The 15,745-nt window shown below is 40.1% G+C and overlaps 1 protein-coding gene across 1 annotated transcript in view; it reads right to left on the bottom strand.

The window, feature by feature from the left end:
* Cdc5l (cell division cycle 5 like) overlaps positions 1–15,745 on the bottom strand; it is a 38,827-nt gene that overhangs the window by 4,773 nt on the left and 18,309 nt on the right. Inside the window, exons 10-14 of the mRNA XM_005359823.3 lie at positions 15,481–15,643; positions 14,408–14,572; positions 11,888–11,968; positions 11,346–11,588; positions 7,092–7,289 (exon numbers count right to left, since the gene is read on the bottom strand). Of these exons, the coding sequence (XP_005359880.1) occupies positions 7,092–7,289; positions 11,346–11,588; positions 11,888–11,968; positions 14,408–14,572; positions 15,481–15,643 (850 nt within the window). The remainder of the gene's footprint in view (positions 1–7,091; positions 7,290–11,345; positions 11,589–11,887; positions 11,969–14,407; positions 14,573–15,480; positions 15,644–15,745) is intronic.

Here is a 15,745-nt window from a genome sequence, read left to right on the forward strand (position 1 = left end):
TGTTTTTCAAGACAGGGTTTCTCTGGAGCCTGTCCTGGAACTAGCTCTTGTAGACCAGGCTGGCCTCGAACTCACAGAGATCGGCCTGCTTCTGCCTCCTGAGTGCTGGGATTCCAGGCGTGCGCCACCACCGCACAGCCAAACCATTACATCTTAAAGATGATTACACTGCCAAATGTGACGGCACAAAGAAGCAGGTGGACATTTGTGACTTTACGGGCAAAGTGTTCTAAGCCAGCCAGGCCTACACACTGAGTCACTATATTTAAAAAAAAAAAGGTCACTCATCAACATCTTTCAAAACCTGCCATTCAAGGGGGCTGAAAAGATGGCTCAAGAGTTAAAAAGCTATTGACGCTGCTTCAGATTCAGAACACCTGAGTTTGGTTCTCAGCACCCACTTAGGGGCTCACGTCTACCTGCAACCCTATTCTGGCCTCTGTGGGCACCCATACATGTACACATACACTGACACATATATAAAAACACAAAAGCTGACAGGCAGTGGTGGTGCACACCTTTACACCTTTGCCTTTAATACCAGCACTCGGGAGACAGAAGCAGACCAGTCTTACATTTTGCAGCCAGCCTGGTATACAGAGGGAGTTCCAGGACAGCCAGGGTTACACAGAGAAACTCTGCCAGAGAAAAACCAAAACAAACAAACAAATAAATGTTTTAGTACTATTTAATTATTTTTAAAGGATAAAAATCTTCTTTCTGAAAATATGAAATGTAAAATATTCTAAAATCTAACAAGTACTGGGCACTGACATTTACCTCAAGTGGATACATTTAACCTCATTTGACAGGTCACAAAATTATTTAAAATGCCATATTATAAAAATTTAAAAAATAAAATTACCCTCATGCTATTTGCATAAAGAATATAAGAAACACACTGAAGCCATCCCAAGGCTTCTCACTATGCACATGCAGAGACTCCACACTCTGCAGGTTCTTAACAGTCGTGGGTAGATAAGGGGCACTCAGCCGGCGTGCAGCAGGAGCAGGGGAGAAGCACTCTACTGATGCCTCGCTTTTTAACCTCATGCCCTAGCTCCAGAACTCAGGTGAAGTTCGTTTTCTTTCACCTGAGTTCTGAATTTGGTGGTGGGCTTTTTGGCAGCTACCCAGCCTGTCTGACGGATATATGTCAGAAACTGCACGTGTACAAATTATTCAAGACAAGAAAAGCCCAAGTAAATAACGATCTTTGTGTCCTTGAGGTCTGCATCTTACATAGCCAATTAGGATCATATGTGCAGGTGGGCCAGGCTTCCACCTGTGAGAAGATGCCTTCCTCTAAACAAACCACCATGCAGGCTCCCTAGAAAAAACAAACATGGAGTGCAGGCCCGTCAATCTTCAGGAAAGTATTCTAAATCTAAAGTCAGCCTGAGTAATTCAGAGAGATCCTGTCTCAAAAAGTCAAAGGCAGACTGGAGATGTAGCTGTGGCAGAGCATCTGCCTAGCACGCCTAAGGCTCTAGGTTTAATCAATCCCCAGTACCAACAACATGAAGACGAATATGAATAGGCTACCCTCTAGTCAGCGTGCCCCCTCAGCATTCTCACTACCTAACTGGCCTGCACTTGAGTACAATGTTAATAAACCAGATGTCCTCTGGGCTCAAATACAAACATCCCTGAAGAAATTCACACTGGGAAAGTGAGTGGCTTGATGCCACCAAACAACTCCCTTAAAAAATACAAAAAATAAAAATTCCAGACACATAAACAAGACATGAACTTGTATGTCTCCCACATAACAAGATTTCAATGCTTGAATGAAGCTATTAATATTTCTAATTCTTTTATTCTACACAAGCTACAAACTATAGAAAATACCTGAGATGGTTCACAGGATTAAATGGTTACATTTCACAACTTTGTTAAGCAGTAGCAAACATAAATATAGTCGGTGTTTATCCAAATGTTACAGAAGCTACACTTTCGAGTAGAGTTTAAATGGTTGAAATTTCTATTAGCACTATGAAAAACATGGCACATAATTTCAACTTAGTTTTAAAACTTTCCTTTTCTTTGCATATTGAGTTTACACACTGAAAGGTTGCCGGTACGGCTGGAGAGACAGTACTGCTCTTGCAGAAGACCCCAGTTTGGTTCCCAGCACCTACAAGGAGGCTAACAACCATCTGTAACTCCAGTTCCCGGGGATCCAACACCCTCTTCTAGTCTCCAGGGCCACGAGGCACACACGTGGCACACATATACACAAACAATCAGGTGGGTGTGCATGCACCCACGTCTGCATGCTTGCACACAAACCATAAAATAAAAATTTTTTAAACATAAGAAAAGTGTATGTGTGCACACGTGCGTACTGTACAAAGTCTTAGGTGACTACATCTAGTGAGCTGGCTTATGAATAGTAAGTTTCTTCTGTAGTTTTTCTAATTCTCTCAAATTTTCTACAAAGCACAGGTATTATTTTTAGAAAAACGTCTAGAAGTGTTATTTTTAAGTGCATAGAAGAGAAACTGTCTAAAAAAGACTGGCCAGAGACCAATGGAAAACTGATGGTCCCCAGGAGATGAATCAGTGGACCGTAAGTGTTTCCTCGGGTCATTACAAAGGGAGCTGTATGGGACTTATAAAAGTGTAATTGTTACTTTCAAGCTCACTGAGTTTGTTAAGGTTACTAAGCTTAAGTAATTCCAAAATAAACATATTCTCCTTGGGTCTCCAGTAGTGTCTGCAGTTTAAGTCCATTCCAGTGAGGTTCAGAGGCATTCAGAGCATCCTTCACTGAAACTTGCTTAAGGGCCAGAATATATCCTTATATAAAAAGAGATTTAGGGACACCCAAAATAAACACACAGTGGACGGCAGCTCACTACCCAGTCTATCACTCAGCTAGATGATTCTGTCACAGTGAGGATGCAGTTCAGTCCCAACAACACTCACAGACAAGTCAAGAGTGCCTCTCCTCTCATCACCATACTCCTGAATAACATCAAGTTTTTCCAGCGATCCTCCCTTCTACTGATGGATATGCAGGTCTAGGTAAATGATTACAGTCAGCATCCATCAGACCTGGCAGGCGTCAGACTACATTCCAGTGAAGTAAAGCTACCATAAGGTAGAGCAACACAGAACATGTTGCATCTGCATAGATTAGGAAGTGAAACACAACCTGTAATGAATTCAGGTCATGCCAAGGAGGACACTAAAACGGCTCTGCTGCTCAATCTCTGACCTGAGGCGTCCAGCTCTAATCTGAGTTCTTGTCAGAATGGCAACCAAAAAAATCTGCCTGTGCCGATTTTAGGGCATGGCAGCAGAATATAGAAAGGAGAATTACAAAGGACTTAAGAACCCTACTCTATACCTCATGGCACCTCTTCCAGCTGTGCCAGCCTCAGGAGAACAGAAACAGCTACAGAGGCATTTCCAGCAGACTTCTCCATCCAGCACTGCCCACCAACTTAATCCTTAGCCTAAATTTTTACTCTGAAGTATGAAGCACATTTTTCCCCATGTTAAAATACCTGCCTTTATAATGAAAAGCACTGAAAGATGGGATTCACGGTACAGCCAATTCTGCTGAAATATAACCCTCAGGAAAGTCGGGGTCCTTGGCAGAGTTTTACAAATACACTGAGAAAGGCCTTTAAATTGCTATCTGTGTTCTTTAAGCCACTTATTTCCAAGAAGTCAACATTACATAATATTTCTTGACTACATTGACTGTGCCAATAACATATGGAGAACAGTGTCCCCACTGGGCCCGGTTTCTACCTCTGAGGAAAGCCTTTCCATTTTTATAACTAACATGACAAAATCCACTTTTCAGCCAGGCTTCCTCAATACAGCAGTTTAGTTATGATCTCAAATACTATTAAACTTAATGGCAGGACCTAAATTCAGACTTTTCATTTTGCTTCTGCACCTACTGGAAATTGCTTCACTCAAACTAATTATGTCTTCAGATGATTTCCTATTTCCACTTGAAGTGGAAACAAATTAGAACACTTCAGATTCTCTTTGCACTTCCTGAATACAGAAATGACTCAGCACCTAGCATCATCCGAAAATGAGGCCCTCTACTAGCATTTTCCAGATAACTGAAGCCCACAGAGCTGCTGTGTTCAGCCTAGAGCAGTGACCTGAACACAGCGGTATCTGGTAATACTCACTAAATGCGTGAGTAAATAAGGGAAAATTATTTTATTTTTAACAGTCTGATGAAGTTTGTTCTACAATGAATGACAGCCATCCCTTGTTTTCTAAGAGTTATGCTCGCAACAGAAACTGAGCCGCTCAGTTACTCTGGAGGAATCACTAGAAACAACAAAGCTCTAATCTCCCAAAGGAGTGTATAATGGCCCAGGCACAGGACTTTCTGCTGCATGCGAAAATGCCTTCTGTAAGCTGGGCTTGCACAACTTTCCTGGGCTCTCATTTCTGTTTGTGCCTTTACAAACAAATGTCTAACGAGGTTCTAGTTAATTCTGCCTCCAAAGCAGAATGGAATCACTGCATTTGGTTACAGTCCAAAAGTCTTTACCACTTCTGATCTGTAACTACAGTGTGTGTGTTTAACAGGCCCTGCAGTGCACCAACACACCCAACCACATTCTGTATCAAGTGAGATGGTTCTCTATTAGTTTTAAGTATCTTACTAAATTTTTATTTAAATGCTAAGATCCAAATATTAATTATGAGTGTGGCTCAAAAACTACCCACAGTATAAACTTTAGAACTTATTTTTTAGTATACTTAGGAAATACCAGCCATGACAACTTTTGATGTCATCTTGCCTGATGGGCTTGAGATGGGGCAACAATTTGGAATCACTATTCCAAAATTCAAGGCTGCAAAAGTCAAACACTAGCAGCCACAGAACACTGTGCTTACACAGAACGCTCACCTCCCTGAGTCTCAGTGAAGGCTTAGCAGTTAGTTTACACCACCTAACTAAACCATCCCTCCCACGACAAATTCCGAACAATGTTTATAACTTTGTACTTCAAACCAATACAACTGTGTCTTCTGAAGCTTTGAGAAATCTGTGAATTACCGAAGGATATAAAAGATGGAAGCTTTGTTTATTTGGATCTCTGAGTTGCTTCTTTCTGAAGATTTAATAAACTCTCTTTTGAAATAATAAGAGTTTACCAATTGAAGGATTGATATTAAATATTCCTTAAAAGTAACTAGCTGGGCTAACAATGAGCCAAGTTAACCAGGAGTAAGAGAAAAATTACTCAGGCTGTTTTACTAATATTCTTCCAAAATCACCAACCCTTCAACAAAAATAGTTCAACGGAAGATTTCAGTTCCTGGTACTGAACTGAACAAAGAGAACCACATGTTTTTAACGACTGCTCATAAACAACCCAAATAAATCTCCAACAGAGTTAGCAGAGGCTCTTTCTGTACTTTTCCCTTCAGAATTCAACAGACTGATTTGACAGCGAAGTAAGAATTACGGTACTTTAAAGCACCACTCACTCTGGAACTTTTATTTGCTGTCGCGAAGGTTGGTGGTACCTCAACAGAGTAAATGAGATTCGGGGGAAATTTTTTTCTAAACAGTACAAAATGTCCTTGTCATTTGCAGCAGAAAAAGTTTGCCCACCTCAAAATGAGAAGATTTTCAAACTAAGTGAGAGATTGAAGTATTTATATATAAATGTTACAAGGAAGCATTCCAAACAGCCTACCAATCAATTACAAAGCTGGCCTTAGATCAGGATTACACTACCTATCATTTACAAGAAACTAAAGCCTGCACAACACAAAGTATAACCTACAATTTAACCGCTCATGTTCTGTCTCCAAGAATTTTTAACTATGAATTAAAACAGAGCAATAGTACCACCTGCTGGAGGCTATAAAACTACAACACTCAATGGCCCTGGCATTGCAAGAATTACTTTAGAAAGACTAATTTCCTAATTCAACAGGCATGACCATAGGTGCCTTATATATGTGGTTGTAAAGGTTAAATTAAGATGTTCATATTAAAAGATACTGTTTTTTCCCGTTCGTTCCTCTGGTCCCACACAATCCCAACCACCCCAAATAATTCTAGTATATGGATCTAGGCCTTAACAAAAATACTCTCAAATTTGATTTCTGTAAAGAAAAACTGACAATCACATGGAAGAGGAATCTGAGGCCATTTTCTGCACCCAATGATCTAAAAAAATCCATTTTTCCTTCCCATCCCATCATGGCTTCAGAGATATCTCTAAAACCACCATTAAGAACCCACAAGGCATGCAGGGTATAATGGTACAGTACACATCTTCAACCCCAGCACTTGGGAGGCAGACACAGGTAAATGTCTGAGTTTCAGCCCAGCCTGGGCTATCAGTAAGTTCCAGGTTCAGTCAAAGTTACATAGTAAGACCCTGCCTCAAAATTAAAAAAATAATAATAAAGACCCCCTACAAAGCAGCCTGGTGGGCTGTGAACCACAGTTTACATGCCACTGTAAATTACCTACAGATATTCTGGAATTCAAAATATGCACATTATATTAAGAAACCACATGCCATGAACTGCTGTTAAAAGGCTTCATGTTTTACAGACACAGGAGATCACAGAAGCCATTGTCTACAGAACAGCTCCTCTCTAACTCTGGATATCAGGATACACAAAAATCTACTGAAGGTCTGTAAATGCTCTCTGGGCTACAGGCTCAAACTCCCACTGCTGTGATCTCACTGACCTAAACTGTCTTCAGCAACCAGCATCACTTTAGTAACTTCTTCTGCTTGTGCAAAAGGTTCTGACAGTGAAGCTGTCAAGAATACCCAAGTAATCAGCTGCCTGGGCCAAGTTTACTGAAGTCACCACAGGTATTACTTGGTTCACAATTTCAATTTAGATACATTTAGACTTTTAAGGGATACTAGAAGCAATGGAATGGCTTTCAGTGCAACCATGGCAACCTGAACCCAAGGCAGACCCCACTTAGAAGGGAATGAGAGAACTTACTTGGAGACAAAGCTTTCCTTTGCCCTCCACTGAAGCTTGAGCACCCACATACATATCATGGACATATACACACAATAATAATAAAATATTAAATATATAAATAAATGGATACCAACCTCTAGTCTCTTTTCAAGAGATTCTATTCTGTCCTTTTTGCTAGCAAGATTAGCCCTTGTGTAGCGACTCTGACCAGGAAGATACAGGACTTGACTGTAGCATTCTTCCCACACCTGGTTGTAAGCTTCACTGGAGAGTTCTCCATGGCTCATTCCTTGTTTTACCACTTCCATCTCTTGTACCAGAACATCCTGGGCCTGTTTACAGTAATAATCTAAGTTGAAGCATACAATTTCCACCACCACAAAGCTTAAGACTAGTTTATTTCCCTTCTTCCTTAAACCAATGGCAAGGTTTAGTTGGTCATTTTCTAGAACAGGATGGGAATACCCAAGCTAAATGGATTAAGAAGCATCTAAGTAGGGACTAGGGAGATGTCTCAGTGGTAAGTACCTGCTTTGCAAGCTTGAAGGCCTGAGTTCAAATCCCTAGTACCCATGTTTTGAGGGGGGTTTTTTTGTTCTTTTCATGTGTATGGGTGTTTGCCTGCATGGGTATCTGTGAATCACATGCATACAGTGTCTTCAGAGGCCAGAAGAGAGCATAGGCTCCCCCGGGATTGGTATTATAGACACTTGTAAGTGGGTGCCAGTTATTGAACCAGGACTTCGGGAAGAATGGCCAATGCATATAACCACTGAGTTATCATCTCCAACCTAGGTTTACTTTGTTTTGTTTTTTGAAGAAAAGATCAGACATAACCATATGTGTCAGGCAGCCCAAGCAAAACAGAAAACTCCTGGTTCAGTGAAAGACAATATAGGATACATCCTATGTCTCAAGGATATAAGGCAGAGAGTGGTGGAGAAAGATACTTCATGTCTTCTGTAGACATGTGCATGGGCACATACAACAAACACAATCACACACACAGAGAAGGCTCTAAGGGCTCTAAGATGCAAACTGATTTTGAAAAGTCAAGCATGGTTCTCTAAGAGTAAAACATCTATTGTTACTCGACATAACATCAACACATCTTAGGTATGTTCCAGTTACTATGGGCCAGAAACTCAGTTCAAAAGTACAACTTTCATTACCTCCAAAAGTCTTCACCATGCCAGGTGTGAAGCAGGTGGATCTCTGGGAGTTCAAAGCTAGTCTGGTCTACATAGCAAGTTTCAAAGTGGCCAAGGCTACATAGTAATTACTGAGTTTCTCTTTTAAAAAAAATTCTAGACACATTACAAACTAGACAATATTGACTTTAGTTTAAAGCTGATGAAACTAGGGCTCTTGTCTAAGACCATACCACAAGTAATCAGATGAAGCGGAATCTGAGCCAAGGGCACCAAACACTGCCTTACAGGCAACTCCATCCCAAGATGAAGAGAAGCCAAGCATCTTTGGCACCAGCCTTCTCATTCTACGAAACATCCCTGTATACAAAGAGTAAGACTGAAGGCATAAGTAAATAATGGAACTACATCAGTTTGATTTCTCTACTAAAGAAAAAGTTTAAGGTGGCAGAATGAGAGAGAAGGAACTGGACAGGCCAGGTTCAATCACAGCTTTCCTGTTTAAAGCAGCTGCCTGCAGTGCTTAACTCCTCTGAGCCCAATTCTCAAATGGGCTAATGGCCAACATCTGTAAAGACTGACGTTAGGTAAATGGATGGTAGACATGAAAAGCCTCGCCCAAGCCCAGAGTTCCATGAGCATATCAAAAACCTGGTCCAGCCCTTCCCATGGCTCACAAAAAACTCACAGCCCAAGTCTCTCTCCAGTCTTTCTCCTAATACTGAAAGTAAACAATCAAAATTATATAAAGTCCAAAGCGATTAACTGACAAACCAAAAAGATTAGTAAAAACTGAAAAATAACTAGAGTTAAAGACTGGATATTTTTAAGTAACTCCTCTTAAGAAAAACAATGGAAACCAGCCAATTTTAACATAATAAAATATGTTTATTAAATCTTTGATTTTTAGAGATGGGGCTTCACTGTGTAGCCCAGGCTGGCCTTGAACTTAAACCCAGCTACCTTAGTGACATTCTGGAACTCACAGTAGACAACGTGCATTTTATTCAGATATTATACACAATAAAAATTCTACAAGTTCAGCTTTTGCCATGAGAGTTATCTTTAAAGAATCAGAATAAAGACTCTGGGCTTCAAGACAGTTCAGCAGGGCATTAATAAACTTGACAATCAAAAAAGGGCAAAACCAAACCAGACAACCTGAGTTCATAAACTATTCCAACGTAGTGGAAGAGGAGAAACGACTCACACTAAGCTGTCCTCTGACCTCTACGTATGAACCATGGCACGTGTCCACTCATGTGCACACACAATTAAAAAATTAATGCAGTTTAAAAACTGAATAAATATATACAAAATAAAATATTTATTTTGTAAATCTTACAAAAAAAGCCAGGCATGGTGGTGAACACCTTTAATCCCAGCACCTGAGAGGCAGAGGCAGGCAGAACTGAGTTCGAGGCCAGCCTGGTCTACAGAGTAAGTCAAGACAGCCAGGGCCACACAGAGAGACCCTGTCTGGAAAAGGAAAGAAGGAATCTGCTAAACAGACAGCTGCTCTAAACTCTTTGTAGAACAAAAAGGGATAAAAGCAGATAGAACACAGAACGTCTAGTATTATTTGTTTCAAACAATCCCAAAGTAATTAGAATTATTACATTCAAACCTTATATTCAAGTTTATTCCCTATACGAAGAACCTTAAAAAGCAAACTTACTTTACATGTCCAAATGTGCAATAAATTTTGGAAAATTTATTTCCTAAATTTCTTTTCTCCTATTTTCACTCTGAAAAAAAGGCAACAGCAAGTACTGATTCTGGAGTCCAATTCTCAATCCCAGGCCAACAATGAGATGGCACTGCCCTGTACAACTTGACTAAAAAGAAGTAACTCAAAATCACACAGAACTCAGGACCCGTTGTTCTTAGCTCTTCTTAGATCTTCCTCCCTTCACTGTCTAAAAACTCTTAAAATATGTTGCTTATATAATAAAGAAAACTAAAAGAAGAACTGAGATGGGGCAGAAAGGAGTATCCGGGAGATGAGAGAGGAAAGAATCTTGCAGTGCATCAAGTGTAGCCTATTCCCTATCTGTCACTGCCTTCAATGCTGCATGGTGGAAGAAGGACGTGGGCCAGTGCTTTTTCCTGTTTCAGACTATTTTCCACTGCTATTCCAGGGTAATCTGAAGGCCAGGCAGTACATGATCAAGGATCACATCCAGTGAGGACCTTCTGACTGAATCACAAAGTGACAGAGAGCATCACTCACAAAAGAACTAGCTCATTCTAGGAACAACTAACCCATTCATGAGGATGGAGCCCTCAAGAACTAATCACTTCTTAAAGCCCCACATCTCAATAGTGCTACAATGATAATCTCAACAGAAGTTGTAGAAGGGATAATCAAACCATTACTGCTTCTAACTAGAAACTGATTACTTATCATATAAAATAGAAATTCATGCCTTTGGTGTTAGTCTAAATAACACTTAAGTATTAAAAGAAAAGGCAGATTTTAGCACATGAAAATGATAATAATAGTTAAGAAAAAAAAAACCTGTCAACCATGAAAGTAACATCCATGAATCAAAACTACCTTGCCACCAAAGCTTCTAAAACTAATAGCAAAGAGGGTGTTTAAAACATATCCTGGATGCCGGGCGGTGGTGGCGCACGCCTTTAATCCCAGCACTCGGGAGGCAGAGGCAGGCGGATCTCTGTGAGTTTAAGACCAGCCTGGTCTACAAGAACTAGTTCCAGGACAGGCTCCAAAACCACAGAGAAACCCTGTCTCGAAAAACCAAAAAAAAAAAAAAAAAAAAAACACATATCCTGGAGGCTAGGAAAACAGCTCAGTAAGCAAAATGGTTGTTGTACAAGCACGAGGTACTGAGTCTGGAACTCCAGCACCCACATAAGCTGGATGCAATAGTGTACCCCTGTAGCCCCAAAATGACAAGCCTCAAGTCTGGTAAGGGAGATCCTGTCTCAAAAATAAGGTAGAGAGCAACAAAGGATGACACCTCCTCTGGCCTCTGCACATGAACACAGGCTCAAGCACCCCCCCACACACACACACACAAACACACACTACACACAGACAAAAAGAAAAACAACAAATCCTTTGCGAAGATATCACATGACATTTACCCCCTAGCCATACTACCTTTGTTTCTGCGATGCAACAATGTAGCCATGTAAGTTCTGACTTTGTGACACACAGCATCTAACAAATGCTTAAATCTCACCATGTAGATGTTCATTCAACCCTACCTTTTTCAGTTCTTCTTTGGAGAACTTTTCATAAGGGCTATGCTCAAGATAGGTAATGTGCTCAGAATTGTTGGTAGCAAATCCAGCAGTTTTTCCTTTTTTATTCCCAGATGGTTCATAGGGGTGATGTAGAAGATCATAATGAAGCATAGTAATCATTTCTTTTTTGATCAATTCTTCGCTTTTCTGTAAATCTGTTAGAGGTGGTTCTACATTTAAAGGTCTTAAAATAGTTTCATTTACCTAAAATTTTAAAACAAGTAAAATTATCAGACATATCTATAATATACTGTGCCTGATTTAACAGCATGAACTAAATAGCAATTTTATATTTTCAAGAGTAATTTCTCCTTACTTCTACATCCCTCCCACTTCTAAATTCAAAGTGGTATTAGTGCAATGTTTTCAAAACTGATTTTGAGAACTACTGTGTACTATATTCCAGAAAGCAGATGAAACTTTGTGATAGTCTTTATGACTGAGATAAATAAGCACTAATACATATAAAGAAAATAACTTCCTAAATCAGAGATTTCACTTACTTCAGATGGCCTTGGTAGATCCTTCTGAACAGCTTTGTGCATTCGCTTCATTTCCTTCACACGCTCAGCATCTCGTAAGGCCTGAAAAGGGAATTTATGTCCATTACTGGAGCTATGCAGCAGCTAACATCAACCATTTCCAAAAGCTGAAGCTACTGAAATCTGTGTAAGGATGTAAAGAGGCGGTGGCGATGGCGAAGCCCAGGGGTCCATCCATCCTCATTAGACATCAGACACTGAGACAACTGAAGTACACTAGAGTGCTCTCCCTGGCTCTGCCCAACATAGCCACCTTTCTTGTCTAAATAGAGTTATAAACAGCAAAGAGATTTCCCACAACCCAACTATCCACTTTCACCCAAAGCTAGAGCCAGCCAATGCTCCTTAACCCTCCAGTTACAATGAATACTCCATGCCACTTCTGAGAAAGTCAAGTAATGTAACTGAAGTAGCTGCAAGAACGAAACAACCAAACACAGAAAGTGTCCACCTCTGCTCCCCACATTCACACGGTTCCCTGTAAAGTTAAGGAGCAATCGCCCTCAGCTATAGCCCACAGGCACTGAAGCATCTGGGATTATAACCAGGGATAACAAAGTTCCAAATGATGTGGAAGAAATCAACACAAGAGGAAACTTTAAAAAGTTGTTCTCTTCCTTTTAAATGATAGTATACAAAGCAAACAATCAGAGGAAGCATGTAGTCTTGGTGGGTGAAATCTGTGACAATGTAGAGGACCCCCCACACACATCTTTTTGTGAAAGTGCCACCACTGACTGACTGTCAGAATACTCTGTATAACGCTATATGGACACCTACAAGTCTAACAAGACATAAGTATTTATATTCTAGGCTTCTAAAAGTACACCATCTAAAGGCTACATCTAAAGATGCCATTTAAAAGAAATTTACAGGCTGAGTAATTAGCTCTGATGACCAGCTCTTGGGTATAAACCAGGCAACAACAGAGCAGTTTTACTTGAAAGAAAAGTTATAAAAAAAAACTATCAGGTGCCATTGTAAACCTTAGGAGACTTCATCTCTCCAGATCAGCCTACTGCAGTAGTACTGGAGTCTCTGTTTTTGTTTGTTTTCCCTCTTCACTAGCCCTTTCAAGAACGGAAGGAAAGAGATACAGCACACAGCCTGGCAATGACTGCCACTAGACTTCAGAACTAGTAATATGCTTTGCTCAAATACACACTGCAATTAATGTGAATGTCAATGCATATGGCTTACAATAACGCAAAAGGCAAACTAACTGAAAGCACTAGTCAAAGTGCAAGTTTTCAGTATTCTTCAGAGGAAGCCTTAACTACAGTTCCATGAAATGCTGGAACACGCAGGCACCACCTGGCAATCCTATTTCTGACACAGCAGCAGCAATAAAACAATATACATTAAAAAGCACTTTGTTTTTTAACAAGGGTAGCCCTCAAAGGAATGCCAATTAAGTTTGGTTAACCATCCTATCAATTCATCACAATGTTGGTGTTTCTTTCACCTATAGAGAAACAGGTGTGGGAGCTAACGCTTTTCCACAAGTTCCATGCCTGAGTAGGTAGGAGCCTGATGGTTACCATGTACCAAAGCTAACAACAGGGTCAGTTCATTCATCACGGCAGTTTCTGTACTAAAGCTTTATCCAACAGTTTAGTCCTCAAAACACTGCACCCTCACATCTGCCCTGTTGCAAGAAAAACTGCAGCACGTTACAGAAAAAAAAGCATGCTCTCCAGTGATGCTATTCTCACAACCACCCTGACACCAAGGCTGACAGAACAGCTGAAAGGGCCATGCAATCTCTGAAAAAAAAGAAAGCTAACTCAAAGCCATTTTCTCCTTTCAAAGGAAGTAAAACTATACCATGAGTGGATGAGCAAGCAATTGTACGCTGTATCAGTGTAAGAGGGTGGTAATATTTTCTGACACACTCCAATTTCCAAACGGAATTTTTATCAGTCTATATTGACCTAATACTACTCAAAATGAATCCAATTTTTATTTGTCTTTAACATCCTTTCTTCACTAGACTGAAGTAATGTTTAAAAGGCTAATCTATGTGTTACTTAGAAAAGCATAATGAATGTCAGTGTTTAAACATACACACAAGTGCACACAAACATTTCTTAAAAAAACCCATTAAGGTATTTTGAATACACAAACATTCATACATATTATTGTTAAATGACATAATTTGAAGAATTTTGTTAAGATATAAGAAAAAGTCAAAGTAGCAGCCTGGAAACAGACAACCATTCCTCCCTCTAAAGCAGTGGTTCTTACCTTTCCCAATGCTATGACCCTTTAATACAGTTCCTCATTTTGTGGTTAGAACCCCCAACCATAAAATTATTTCATTGTTACTTCATAATGTAGTTTTGCTACTGTTATAATAGTAATGTAAATATCTGATATGGGACTCCCAGAGGGGTCAAGACCCACAGGTTGAGAACCACTGGTCTAATGCCTACCAACATACACATGGCCGCACTGATGAAGCTTTCTAAGGAGTCTCACCTGCTTTCGGGCATCCACATCAGCAGCATCTTCAATGTAAGTATCATCTATTTCACGTTCTTCCAACTCTTTCTCAGCATTTTCTGGTAGTACAATTTCAAAATCATTCTTAGGCGCAGGGAGGCCCAACAACCCTAGACGGAGATGTTCACGAGATTCTCTTTCCTGTAGAAAGAATCGGTCCTTCTCAATTCACACCATTAAGTATTGGCTAACATTCTGTAAGAATTTACAGAACATCAGGGCATGGCGGCACATGCCTATAAGTACAAAACACAGGAGGCTGAGGCAGAAGGATTGCCACAAACACAAAACCAGCTTGAGTCTCAAAAACAAAACAAAGTTTCTGAAACAAGTGGCTTGGGCTAGTAAGATGGCTCAGCCAGTAAAAGTGCTTGCTGCCAAAATAGATCATCTGAGTCTGACTCAGAGGATGCACACGGTGGGAGGAGTTGTCCCTCTGACCCATGTATACATAACACAGTATATGTGCACCACATATGCCACATAAATACACGCTAAATAAGAAAATAATTTGTAAATGTTCAAATGTACAAAAATAAAATAATTAAGAGTAGTAATGACTCTAGAAAAATGACCCCAACTTCAGAAATGTTTTGTTTATTCTCTTATCTTCCTAAACAAGATCAAACAAAATCTTGACTATGTATTTTCTGTTTCAAAATGTATCAAAACTAACTCTTCAGGGACAGAGAAAAAAGTAGTTAGGATCTACATTTAATTTGATAATACAAAAAAGTGGGGGGATGGGGTTCCCGGAGAGATGGCTCAGCGGTTAAGGGCACTGGCTGTTCTTCCAGAGAACCTGGGTTCAATTCTGAGCACCCATGTGGCAGTTCACAACTGTCTCAAACTCCAGTTCCAGGGGATCCAATACCCTCACACAGATATACACAAAGGCAAAACACTAATGCACATAAAAATAAAAAAGTAAAATTTAAAATTTAGGGCTGAAAATGGCTCTCAGCACAGAGCACCTGTTAGCAGACTGAAGGTCCCTGGTTCAATGCCTAGCACTGAATATAAAAATATAAAATAGAATTGCCACTTACCATCTGCTTCACATAAGAGGGATCACTGTAGTCTGCCATTCCATCTTCGGGATTAATGTTTAACTTGTCTCTAAGTGGAGTTCTACCTGGGGTGGCATTAGTGACTGGTTTGGGGGTTGTTCCACTTCGGGGAGTCAGCCCTTCAGCTCCATTAGAAGGAGTCCTAGACAAACAGAAATCTAAGTCATGATAAATGCATAAAATAAGGAATAAAAACACCAAAACCTCTATCTTGCTTTCAGTACATTTTCTAGATTGAGAGAGA

The sequence above is a fragment of the Microtus ochrogaster genome, linkage group LG2 (genome assembly GCF_000317375.1).
Source record: "Microtus ochrogaster isolate Prairie Vole_2 linkage group LG2, MicOch1.0, whole genome shotgun sequence".
Classification (NCBI taxonomy): Eukaryota; Metazoa; Chordata; class Mammalia; order Rodentia; family Cricetidae; genus Microtus; species Microtus ochrogaster.